Below are 13,825 nucleotides of genomic sequence, written 5' to 3' on the forward strand. Positions count from 1 at the left end.
AATACAGTCATTGGAATTCTGAAGTTATCAAGGGTAAAATGTGAGGAGAGAAAGATTATCTAAAGCAGAATGTATTCCTAACAGTGAAAAGACAAAAAATGGAGACAGTAATTGAGAAACAAATGAGACAAATTTGTAGCCTATTAGTATGTATATAGTAAAGGAAAGCAACAAGAAATTTGGAAAATGAATCAAAGGTCAAGGAGAAGAAATAAAAGTTTTAAGGTTTCCTGATGACTTTACAGTTTTGAAGTGATGATAAAGGACTTGGAAAATTATTTGAGTGGAATAGATAGTGCCTTTAAAATAGTTTACAACGTGGCCAATAAAAGCAAAACAAAAGTAATAGAGTGTAGTGAAGTAAGTCAGGGAATGCTAAGGGAATTAAATTACTTGATGAGACCATGAAAATAGTAAACAAGCTTCACTGTATGGGGTGCAAAATAGCTAATGTTAGCAGAAGTAAAGAGGTTGTAGCATTAGACTAGCAACAGAAAGAAAATACATGTATCTTATATTCTGTGTATATATAAACTGAAGTATGCTGATGCATTCTGTCTGTATGTTTGGATTAATCTCAGGAACTACTTTCAGGATTTTGATTCTGTTTTCATTACTAAATAGACTAATTTCTGAGAAAGGTGTGTGTATATAATTTATAAATATTTTGTGCAAATTGACTAAACTATGTCTCCCACCACTGTGAAAACACTGCCATTGCCACTTAGCTGTGAATGACAGAACTCCTAGGACTCACAGTAGTTCTTGTGGTGCTCTTTACCAATGTTACAGGGTGAAGGATGCTTTGTACCAATGTCACATAGGAGAAGGTGCTTTTTACCATTGGTACAGGGCAAAGGATGCTTCATAATGATGCATGACAGGGGCTGCCCAATACTAATGTTACATGGGAGAGGGCACTTCATACTGATGTTGTGTGGTGGAGGGTGCTTCTTACCAAAGTTACATGACAGAGATTCCCCCAGACCAATATTGTGTGGTCGAGAGTGCTTTGCACCAGTGTTGCATGGCAGAGGGTGTACTGATGTTGTGAGGCAGAGGGTGCATCTTACCAAAGTGGTGTGACAAAGAGTTCTTTGTGCTGTTATTGTGTGGTGGAGGGTACTACTTACCACTGTTGCATGGCAGAGGGTCCTCCGTACCAATGTTGCTAGGTCACATGTGCTTCATACCAGTATCGTATGGCAGAAGGTGCTTTGCCAATGTAGTGAGCAGAGGATGTTTCTGTGCAATGTAATGTGGCAAAGGGTGGTTTATACCAATGTTGGATGGCAGAGAGTGCTGCATACCAATGTTGCATCCTACCAGTTTTGTGTGACAAAGGGTATTTTCTATTGATGCTATGTTGAGAAATGCAGGAAAAGGTTACACAGAAAATATAGTTCATGCTGGACTGATGCTGGAGTCAACTGGTCAGCAAGTGAGCATAGCCTGTGCTGAATCCATTGCAATTGGGTGGACCACACATTACTGGTACTCAATTCAGTCAGCTAGTATGTGGCTGTAGCTCACATTGAATTGGGGCTGCAGCTGGATGTATGAGATGTCACTCCAAATTCCAGTTAAATTCAGAATGAATAATTTGTACCTATGAGAACTTTCCTGGTGTACACTGCTTAAAACATTGAAGTTATATGTTTTTTAAGGGTGAAGAGCCCCTTCACACCTGCACCAATGTGGTGACTATCTCAGAAGATCTACTGTCATCTCTGTATTTGTTAGTTATTAATCGAGGGCTTCATGGGATGGGAGACCACGATGTCATCCATATGTCTGGGTAGGATTAACCACTAATGTAGTTGCTTCAAGGAGATAGATAGTGGATGAAAAGCAAATGAAGGGTAATGGTTTAAGGGCAGAGGGAAAAAAGTGGCAAGGAAAGAAACCTCTGTGATAGTCTGGTTGGGTAATAACAGCAGTAGCAGTTTTCTTGCTATCTGCGACAGATCATGCTAGGGTGAGGCTGTTATTAGTTTCGAGTGCCATGCAATGCATGGTTCCATTGTCATAGTTTAGGCCGTCATAAAGAGCGACAGTCCTATCGAAGAGGGGTACTGCTGGGCCAGGCACCTATGAGTCTCCTGAGCCAGCTGCAGCATTTGTACCTGCAACAAAAGCCAGGATCATTATGAGTGGTCGATTGGTCATAAATCGATCGCACTGTGCAAGGGATTTGGTTGGGTTTGTTTGTGTTTTAGTGCGCTGTATGGCTTCCCTTCATTGCTGGATGGTAAGCTAGTTTACAGCTGGCAATACCAATTAGCTGTGCTGTGCAGCAGGGGCTCACAAATATTTGCTGTGTTTGTCTGTTGGTGCTTCCCACAGGTGGTTAATTGTCCCTAATTAGTAGTGTTTCTAGATGGTTATGTTTCTACCCATGGTTGTGATCATAGTTTCCCAGGTTGAGGTTGAAAGTATTGTTCAAATGTCTTGTTTTCCTGTACAGTCATGTGGCATACATGGACCCCAAAACCCTCCTACTCAGTGTGCTTTGCCTGTTGAGCATAGTGTAAAGCTGTTTGAGCCTCATGTTAGCTCGGTTGGTCACATGTATATGAAAGTGATGCTGTCTAATATTGTTCACTGAGTTCTTATCAAGACTGTACATAGAAGTCCATCAACAAAAGTATCACTTTGATCACTTTACCAACAAGTCATCTGGCCATTGATACTTAGCACTACTTGTGCAAAGCTGAGGTGGGTTGTTAGGCCAAGATAAATTTAAATTAGCACATACTTTCTGAAAGTTTTTTTTTTGTAGCTTTATATAGAAGTGAAACATGGACAATAAAAAATACAGGCAAGAGAAGAAAAGCTTTTTAAATATGGTGCTATAAAAGAATGGTGGAGATGAAATGGGTAGATTGATTGAGTAACAAAGAGACACTGAATTGAACTGGAGGGGAAAGAACTTCACAGCACAATATGATTAAGGCAAAGTTTAGGTTGATAGGACTAATTCTTAGGCACCATGGAACAGTTAATTTGATGATGGGGGACAGCACGTTGGTGTTAAAGTTTTAAAGGGAGACCCTGCTTGACTGCAGTACTCAGGTTTAAATGGATGTAAGATGCAGTAGTTATGCAGATATGAGAAGACTTGGGCATGGTAGACTAGCATGGAGAGTCACTTCAAACTAGTCTTCAGACTCATGACAGCAACAACATTAATGGAGTGAAGTCACATAAGAAGGCTTATTTAAGATATATGTGGGAAGACAGATAGTGGTAATGGCTTCCTTTTTTAGTAAACATTCTTCAAATACCAAAAACTCAAGCATGAAAACTATAGTATACATCCTTAAAAGACACAGAAAGTGAAGCAAATGGGAATGAACATGGTGGAGAATTTTAATGTAGTGTCATAGAAGGATTGTAAGAATGTACTGGTTTTAAGAAATGTGAACTGACATAGTATAAATAACATGGGTAAAGAATGAATCCCAATGTAATAATATGAAAAGTACAGACTATATTCTGCAAGATTCCCTCATATTCCCATATTACAAAGATGCTTACAGTTTCTCTCTAATGGCTTCAGTATTTCAGTAGTCTGATTTAAAAAGCAATTGCTGATTGAAATACTACTGATTGTTCATACAGTAGATGTACATATGGTATGAAATTTCTAATGAGGTAATGATGGGTGATGTATGATATGATAGCAGAATAGGATTATATATGGTCATTTATAAGCAGTGTGAAATGCAGCAAGCTGAAATGATTCCACTTGCCCTTATGTCTAAACTAAATAAAGAGCAACTTTATTTCTCCCATTTTCAAGACTAATCCTAACATAGACAGTGTAGAAAAAGATAGATTGCTACTTACCATAAGGATGACACATTAAGTTGCAGACAGGCACAATTAAAAGACACTTACACTTATGCATAAGCTTTTGGCCCTTTGTCAGAACAAGAGAAAGACACACATACCATTCATTCACACAAGCAAGCACACCACATACACACATGGCTGCCAACTCTGGCAGCTTGGACCAGAATGCAGCTTTCCTTTCACATAGAATGGAAGCAGCAGTCTGGAGGGGGGGGGGGGGGGGATGGGAGGGGATAGCAGTGTACAGGTGACGAGACATTGTCTGGCAGAGTGGGCAGGGACTAGACTGCCAACGGGGCAACATCAGGAGGCTGTGGGGAAGGGAGATGGTGAAAACAGAGCTCTCTTAATTATCTCACCCTCAACTTGTTAAAGAACTATCCCCATCCTAACAGTTTCTGCCCCCTTTGTCCTATCACCTACTCCCAATTCTCATCTCCTGCCCTCTTTGTTTGCAGCCATTTGCCAACGCACCTGCCCATCTTTCCTTAACTGAGTCTGGTGGCATAGTGGTTAGCACACTGGACTTGAATTCAGGAGTACAATAGTTCAAATCCGCATCTGGCCATCCTGATTTAGGTTTTCCATGGTTTCCCTAAATCACTTCAGGCAAATGCCAAGATGGTTCTTTTGAAAGGGCATGGCCAACTTCTTTCCCCATCCTTGCCTAATCCAAAGCAACCTATGACCTCGCTGTTTGGTCACCTCCCCCAAATCAACCAACCAACCATCTTTCTATGCTCTTCTGCTTTTTCACTCTGTTTTCCTCACCTCCCTGCCCCACAACCTCCTGAAGCTGTGCCTATTGGCAGTCTAGTCCCTGCACACTCCACCAGACAGCACTCCCCCCCCCCCCCGCCCCTCCACTCTTACACTGCTATCCCTCCTGTTCCCCGCACCCTCCAGAGTGCTGCTTCTATTCCACGTGAAAGTTGCTTTCTGGTGCAAGGTGCTGGAGTTGGCAGTCATGTGTGTGTGAGGTGTGCTTGCTTGTGTGAATGAATAGTGTGTATGTTTCTCTTTCTTATTCTGATGAAGGTTGTGGCCAAAAGCTTATGTGTAAGTGTCTTTTAATTATGCTTGTTTGTCACTTAATGTGTCATCTTTACAGCAAGTAGCATTCTGTCTTTTCCTACATTGTTGAAATTCCAATTTAGAGTTTCCATTGTTTAATCTTAATATAGTATTTACATGTAATGTTAAAATTCTTTCATGAGAGGTGTTTTCTAATCTTTGTTGTGTAATGCATGACTTGCACTTGATTTTGCCATCTCTCAAAAATCTGTAATTTACAAAATATCATTATCTAGGAATGTTCTCATAAGAAATTTGAGAGTGTTCAAGTTGTAGAAGTACCCCTAATATTTCTGTTTATGAAAAGTGTGTGTACCATCAATGGAAAAATATGTTGGTAAATGAAATACTTCAGAAATATTTTTTTTAATAGTATTGGTGGACTTACTTTGAAAACACAGGAGACATCTGCATTGCTATAAATCTACCCATAACAGAGTAGTGTTAAACCCAATTAAAGTTATCTGACCCACAGTCAATCAAAATAATTCCACTTCTAAAGCTGTAGGAATATTGCCAGTAATTTGTATCTTTTATGTCTTTATTAATCAGTCTCTGCTAAGCATCAGTGAGTGCTGATATAGTCATTAATTGGTCATTTGCAGCTAGTCTCTGTCCAGTTGTCATCATTTGTGTATTTTGCTGAATGAACTATAAATGACACCAATCAAATCATGTATATCAACAATCAACATTTTCTATCCAGCTTCCAGATGGAAGTAGTGGTTTACCAGTGCTGTTTTGGATTCATGGTGGTGGTTACCGTCGTGGCTCAGCATCTCAATATGGAGTGACACCACTATTGAATAAAAATGTAGTAGTTGTTACTATACAATATCGTCTTGGAACATTGGGTGAGTCACATCTTTGAGGTTTTTTCTTGGTATTACTGTGCCAGCTTTCTCTTTGTCTACAGCAAAGGAACAAAGGAGCTCTACATCTTCACTAGTACGTATCCTCCATGTACACATCCCCTTACCTGTACCACACCTTCCCCCCCTCCTCCCCACCATATCGCTGTCCCTCCCCCTCCGCACCCCATGTCTCCTCCTTATCCCCACCATTCATGCTGCATTGCTGCTTTCACCAGGCACAGTTGCTGTCCTCAGTCCAGCCACAGCAGCTGGAGACAGTCAACTTGTGTATGTGTGAGTTACGCTTGTGTGTTTTACTTCTGGAAAACGAATTTTGTGTGAATGCTTAAATGTATAGCAATCTTTCCATTGTGGCTGTCCGCAACTCAATCTATCCTCTGTAGAGTGAGTAGCAGTCTATACTTATCATAATATTATCAAGTGAACATATGTATTGTGTAATGTGACAATAATAAGTGCTTTCAAGCTTGAGAATTGCAAAAATGTTAATTGAGTAAATATAATATTTAAAGAACTTGACTGATCTCTGCAAATGAAACTGTGTTGAAAAGTATATCAGAACTTTCAAGTATGTCATGCACATCAGACTACAAAAGCTGTTATGCATGTGCTTGCCTCACCATGGGTGCTGTTCATGAAGATGTCATCTACAAATCTGAAACAGACAAGGTATTTAAGGTGTTGTAGCATCCACTGAGAACCATTTCTCTCATCACCACTCTTATCGATCTTTTCCAGCTCTCTTCTTGTTCTGCATATCACTGTCCTCTCCTTCCCCCTATCTCATATCCCAGTTTTTTTCTCTAATGGCCACATCCACGTTCATGTGCACCTATTCGTAAACAGCCAGTGCTGCCTTGAATCTGTGTGTGAATGATAGACAGTATGCACTTATACCAGAAAAAGAGTGAATGCTTGAAAGTTGCTGTAGGTTTCTGATATAATAAGAATACCTATGTGCAATGCATCCTTCTTTTGCAGTGAATGTTTGCCTTTCTTTATTTTTTGTTTGTTATTTCCATCACAGAGTTCCACTGCCATGCTATTGTCACTTTTAAGTTTTTAATTTTGTATTGTTCAGCTAACATCACAGCCCAGCATCATTTCATCTTCTTTCTTTGTTTTTTCTAGTTATTCCAGTATTCATCTTCTCTTTATGCTGCTTTTTCCTTCTTCAAGCTGTACAGCTGATGGTTTTATTCCCAAATACATTTTACCTTCTAAGTTTTGTTTATTTCTAAAGACAATGTTTCTGTTATTTCTGATTCTTGAACAGTGGCGGCATTCGGTGCCGGCAACTGCTGACGGCCTTGTGCTTGTGGGGGCCTTGCAGAAAAGTTGTTGAAGCTGTTAAAATTTTAGCTACTTAGTTGTCCATCTCTATTTCCATATGACTGTAGTAGTATTTATCTAGGGTTGTCTGGCAACATTATGACAGTTAAGCCCCTTTACAAGATGCATCTAAGATGTACACCTATGCAGCTGCAGACTGGTTCTGATAGGCCTATTACATTACACAATTCATGCAGGATATACCTGCCATGAATCAGCGCATGTGCACTAGATGGCACAAACACATGGATCTCGAAGGAGACTTTTTTGTTGTAAAGTCGTTCATACAGATTAAAAGAATTTTGTAAAATAAATTATTGAACTATATACTTAGAGAGGAAGCTGATCGCCCCATTAAAGAAAGATGCATGTTAAATGGAAAATACACTTACTTTTCTTTATACCACATTCACAACTCACTTGGTATGCACTGTTTTTCCAAATTGACACTTCGATCCAACAATAAGCAAATGCAACAGTGCTCTGTGGAAGAGACAAAACGGACAGGAGCACTGTCTTGGCCAGTAATGCCAGCTTTCTGAAACCAGTCCTATCAAGTGACACTTCACTCTTTTTTCAAGTTATTGAACTAGTACAAGTGAGAAAGTCTTTTATCTCTGAAGGTTTTGTTGTACCAATTTCAGCCATATGTACTAAAAGAACCCCACCGTATGGTAAGTCAGTATACAAATACATTTCTCGGCGTGAGCCGGCCGCGGTGGCCGTGCGGTTCTAGGCGCTCCAGTCCGGAGCCGCGCTGCTGCTACGGTCGCAGGTTCGAATCCTGCCTCGGGCATGGGTGTTTGTAATGTCCTTAGGTTAGTTAGGTTTAAGTAGTTCTAAGTTCTAGGGGACTGATGACCACAGCAGTTGAGTCCCATAGTGCTCAGAGCCATTTGAACCATTTTTTCTTGGCGTGTTTATTTGGCTGCTATCACACATGACAGAAGAAAAGAAAAATATTCTGCCAAGTATGATAATCACACAGTCTGTTCGCTCTGTATTATGACATTGAGTACTTTAAGTACCCTACTATACCTATCAACATACTTAGCACAAAATGTTTTTCAGATCAGCGTGTCTGGAGGACCCTCAATAGACAGAGACATAGGGAGAAAATGGGAATCTGGTGCATCAAAAAGAAAAAGCTATGATTCCAGAATGAGATTTTCACTCTGCAGCGGAGTGTGCACTGATATGAAACTTCCTGGCAGATTAAAACTGTGTGCCCGACCGAGACTCGAACTCGGGACCTTTGCCTTTCACGGGCAAGTGCTCTACCATCTGAGCTACCGAAGCACAACTCACGCCCGGCCCTCACAGCTTTACTTCTGCCAGTATCTCGTCTCCTACCTTCCATTTTTACAGAAGCTCTCCTGCGAACCTTGCAGAACTAGCACTCCTGAAAGAAAGGATACTGCAGAGACATGGCTTAGCCACAGCCTGGGGGATGTTTCCAGAATGAGATTTTCACTCTGCAGCAGAGTGTGCGCTGATATGAAACTTTCTGACAGATTAAAACTGTGTGCCCGACCGAGACTCGAACTCAGGACCTTTGCCTTTCGCGCGCAAGTGCTCTACCATCCTTTCTTTCAGGAGTGCTAGTTCTGCAAGGTTCGCAGGATAGCTTCTGTAAAGTTTGGAAGGTAGGAGATGAGATACGGGCAGAAGTAAAGCTGTGAGGACCGGGCGTGAGTCGTGCTTCGGTAGCTCAGATGGTAGAGCACTTGCCTGCAAAAGGCAAAGGTCCTGAGTTCGAGTCTCGGTCGGGCACACAGTTTTAATCTGCCAGGAAGTTTCAAAAAGCTATGAGTTCAAGTATGATGGAATTTCTTAAAAAAACTTCAGGTGTAGCTGCTCCAGGGGCCTCCGATGAAGCTCTTATCCAAGTGTCTTTAGTTTCTGAAAAAGATCCAGCTTCAGGGTCGAATGAAGCTGCTACCTTTTCTGATACAGCATAGGAGTTGGGTGAAACTGCTATGATCTGAGATTGTGTGCCAAATAAACACTTTTAAAGTGACAATCAAGAACAAACTGTTCATATAAGAGATTCATTTATAGAATTAGATCCAGGAAAGTGGCTATTTCCAGTAACAGATTCACAACATCATGATTTAATTCAAAACAGTCCCCAACAAAACCTAGAGAACCCTGATGAAAGATACCCCAAAGATGGAAATAAAAGACATTTTACTTAATTTCATTTTACTAGAAAATTGAGTAGTGGCAAAAAGCAACATCACAGATGTTTAGCTTACTCCACATCTCAAGACAAATTTTATTGCTTTCCATGTCGACTTTGTTCACATTTGCAACCACAGATGGTAAAAGAAGGATGTTGTGACTGGAAAGATCTGAGTAGGATATTGCAAAGGCATGTACAAAGTCAAGGACACATGGAGTGCATGATAAGATGGATGGAATTCTGTAAAGGAATCAAATAAGGAAAAGCATTAGACAAGGAAAATGAGAGACTGATTAGGGAATCAAAAAAGTATTGGTATAATTTGTTTCAAATATTGGTCAATATTATAAAATACTTAGCTTCATACAGTATGGCATTTAGAGGGTATTGAGAATCCCTTAACCATAACTATAGTGGGAACAGTGGAAATATTATAACTATAGTGGAAACAGTGGAAATATTATAGACCTATTTAAGTTGTTATCCAGATATGATCACTAAAAGAGCACTTGCAACATATTAATGAAAAGCAACTTTGTCAGCATTATCTGAGCCACAACATACAAATTTAATTAATTACATTAATGTCCAAATTACTAACAACAAAATTATAAACAGAGTCAAATGAGCAAAATATTATACCTTCTTGCTCGATTGTACCAGGGATTTGAGCTGTGTGGAACAAATGTCAATAATATTAAGATTTTTTAATTGCTCAACTGGAGAGATAGAGGAACATTTTGTTTGGTTTATTGCCATTGCAGAAACAACGTGAGAGTATTTAAGAGATGCCATTTTAAAGGAACTAGAAAATAATGGCCTAGACATCCAAAACTGTCGAGACAGGGATATGATAACGGTGCCAGTATGGTTGGCATTACTAAAGGTGTTAGAACAAGAATACTCAATATTAATCCACAAGCTTGTTCACACCATGGTGATGTCATTGTTGGAATTTGCTTTTGCTGGATGTCGCTAACACTTCTACAACAGTTAAAATGGTCTTCGGCTTCGTCAGTAAAGTTTCTGTGCTTTTTACAAAATCAAGTAAGTGTTGGGATCTTACAAAAACTAAATTAAAACCTCTGTCTGTAACACAATGGGAAAGCAGAATCAGAGCTGTAAAAGCAATATTTTTGCTATTTGATGATGTCATCAAAAGTGTGGTTGACCTGAAAAATAGAACTGATGATTCCGAAACTCTTAGCAACTGTGAAGCAGTCTTGAAGGAAATGTTAACCTTGAGTTTATTGTTGCAATACACATGCGGTTGAGATTTTACTGTGTGTCAGCAACATAAGTAAACTTTGGCAATCAGTTCAAAGAAATTTGAAAGTCAATATTGATGGTTTATGATCATTTTATGACTGGATTACAGAATTCCAGAACACAGCATTTGAAACAAGTGTGGCAGAAACTCGATTGTTTGTAGAAAGGTGCAGCTACAAAAATCAGTCTCAGTTTAAAAACAAAAGAATAGCATGGAAAAAATGAATATTCAGTTATGAACAACAAACTGATGAATTTATGCAATCTGCTGAAGTGCAGTACAGAATTAGCTTCTTTAACAAAATGAGAGACACTATAATAGCCAATGCTGAATGTCGATTCAAAGCACTCAATTAATATTTTGAAAAATTTGGCTTTATTTATGATCTGAATTATTTGAAATTGGTACCTAAGGATGACATTCTTAGACATTGTAATGATTTAGGTACAATATACTTCAAGACAGTGCAAATAGCAACATACAGCCTTTAGAACTTTATGAGGAATTCCAGCTTTTAAAACCCGACCTACAGGACTCAATCAAAGATGCAAAACAACTTATCCAGCACATACTAGAAAATAATTTGGAAGAAGTACAACCAAATCTTTACATAACAATCAGAATAATGCTCACAGTTCCTGTCAGTACAGCTTCTGCCAAGACAAGTTTCTCAAAGTTAAAATAGATTTAGACATACTAAAGAGGCATGATGTGCCAAGAAATACTATTTGTGTTGTCAGTACTATCAATTGAAGTGGAAATAGTGGCTAGTATTAACTATGAAGTAATCTTTAAAAAAATTTAGTGAGGAAAAAAGCCAGAAGTTTCATTTATTTTAATGGGTTTTTGTTTAATGTAATTTTTGTCATTGCAGTAATCATATTATATTATAACAATAAAATTTGTATATCTATAATTATTATTAGTGTATAATTCAGCTCATTTAATTGAACATTTTCTTTATGACTGGAAAGTGAAAGGGGCCTCGCAAAGCTGATTCGTCGCCGATGTTCAGTTGTAGCCTAGTGCTGCCAGTGTTCTTGAATATCTTTTATGTTCAAATGTTTTTTGAGCTCTTTGTTGCAGGCTAATGCTGACGTCAAATACCTAAGACAATAGTTCAGTTGATCTGTCCCCACTCATGCTGTAAAATTTGCCAAGTAGGATCAATACCGGCTTCCAAGATTCCAGTGTACTGTCACATATAATCATCAAAGGCCCACAGTGTTTCAGCAAATAACCATTCTGTCAACATCAGGTGGTGCTGATGGATTCCAAGAACCTTGGAAGCAGCATATATGCCAGGAAAGCCTCAGATGACATTTAGGATCAATATCTATTTTGTCATCACTGCTGATGTTTTCTGGATATTCTGATGTATTTCTATTTTACTTCTAATTCTTATCCTTTGTTTGTATGGCACCTGTTATTTTTCTTAAAATTCTTCTTTCTTATGTGTCCATTCTATCTACCATGTAAATCACTGTTAAACAGAAGAGCAAAAGACAAAGCACATTCAGTCATGGTTGAAAGAGAACTCAGAGTTCTTAAAGACAAAACCACAGTAACCAAACAATGCTAACAGCACTTAAACATGTTAAACCAGGTAAAGCTCCTTGATTTGACAATATCAACCTAAAATTCCTAATAAACTGTGGCAAATACACAAAAGTATGCATGGCTTATTTCTTCACAGACATTATGCAGACAGGCAATATACAACAAAAATTTAAACATTCAGCTATAATTGATATGTTAATATCTGGAAAATGAATTGGTGCCATAAGAGCTACTGACCAATAGCCCTACTATCTGTGGCCTTCAACCAACTAGAACAGATTAACTAGAATAGAGTCAGTGCAAGATTACCTGAAGCAATCTCAGTGAACAAGCAGGCTTCCAGTGAAAACAAAGCTGCACAGATCAGGTTCTGCCACTCATCACTTACATCGAGGCAGTATTTCAAAGAAAACTTAAAACTACAGCTGCATTCATTGACTTATCAATAGCCTGTGATACAGTGTGTAGAGAAGGCATGATATACAACCTTCTTCACATAATTCCTTGCAAAGCAGTTGCTCATCTAATCTAATTGACTGTTCCAAGCAGTCATGGGATCCAAGATCAGCTGCCCAAGAAAATTATAAAGAAACAGCCTATCACAGGGATCAATCCTTGTTCCACTTGTCTTCAGCTTTTACATTGTAGATATATCAAAAATACAAACTAGGAAGTTGGTTTCCAATGATGGGTGCTTGCTACAATATGTACCTCAATTGAATAGTCAGAAGAAATCTTAATGCCGACCTAGATGTAGTGGAAAACTTCTTTTCCAATGCAGGCTCCAACAAAACTACACAAAAAAGTATGTTTCATGTTCCCACATAAATAATAAACTCACTGGATGAAAACTCAACATACAGTTCAAAAACGCTACACCTACTCACAATAAAACACAAAAGTGCTTGGGGTGACCCACAATACAACTGAGCCTTTCAGAGAACATCCAATAGAAACAGCTGAAAAACTGAAAACAATAAACAACATCATTCAAAAGCTCTATGGTACAACCTGGGGAGCATCCATATGAGCCCTACACTCTTCTGCTGTGGGTCTTCTGAACTGTTAAATATTGTGCACCAGTTTGGCTAAACAGCCTGTAGGCAGAGAAGATACATGTCCATCTACATAGCACCATGAGAATAATTGCTCTTGTTATCAAAACAAAACACCTACAAAATGGCTGCCAATACTAGTCGGCATTCCACACTGCGAACTATGATGCATAAATGCTCTCATCAAGATGCACAAAAATGCCATGGATAGTAAAAACCTGTCTACATCAAGTTATCGATGATGCAAGCTATAACTGACTCCCGTCTAGATGACCACCAACAATAGCAGGAAGTGTCACTGATTTCAAATTATTAATGCGTGGAATTGAGAATGGATTGGACAACAAAATAATACTATGCTGTGTACCAACAGAAAACCAGTTGACTTGTCAAACAAAACATGGCCAATGCTAAACAGATTTAGATCTCAAAATGGGACATGTGCATGTTTTTACACAAATGGGGCATGCAACCATCCCCACTTTGCAATTGCAGAGAACCACAAATTATCAGACACATTACAGAAGAATGCTCCACAAGATCGTATAATGGTAAACCAGAAGACCTCCTGCTGGCAACTCCAAAGTTGATGGATTACGTAAATACTCTACACGTT

At 39.0% G+C, this 13,825-nt stretch overlaps 1 protein-coding gene across 1 annotated transcript in view; it reads left to right on the forward strand.

The window, feature by feature from the left end:
- LOC124594821 (pyrethroid hydrolase Ces2a) overlaps window positions 1-13,825 on the forward strand; it is a 184,287-nt gene that overhangs the window by 33,449 nt on the left and 137,013 nt on the right. Inside the window, exon 3 of the mRNA XM_047133265.1 lies at window positions 5,639-5,786. Coding sequence (XP_046989221.1) covers window positions 5,639-5,786 — 148 coding nt within the window. The remainder of the gene's footprint in view (window positions 1-5,638; window positions 5,787-13,825) is intronic.

This window comes from Schistocerca americana, chromosome 2, assembly GCF_021461395.2.
Source record: "Schistocerca americana isolate TAMUIC-IGC-003095 chromosome 2, iqSchAmer2.1, whole genome shotgun sequence".
In the NCBI taxonomy this organism is placed as follows: Eukaryota; Metazoa; Arthropoda; class Insecta; order Orthoptera; family Acrididae; genus Schistocerca; species Schistocerca americana.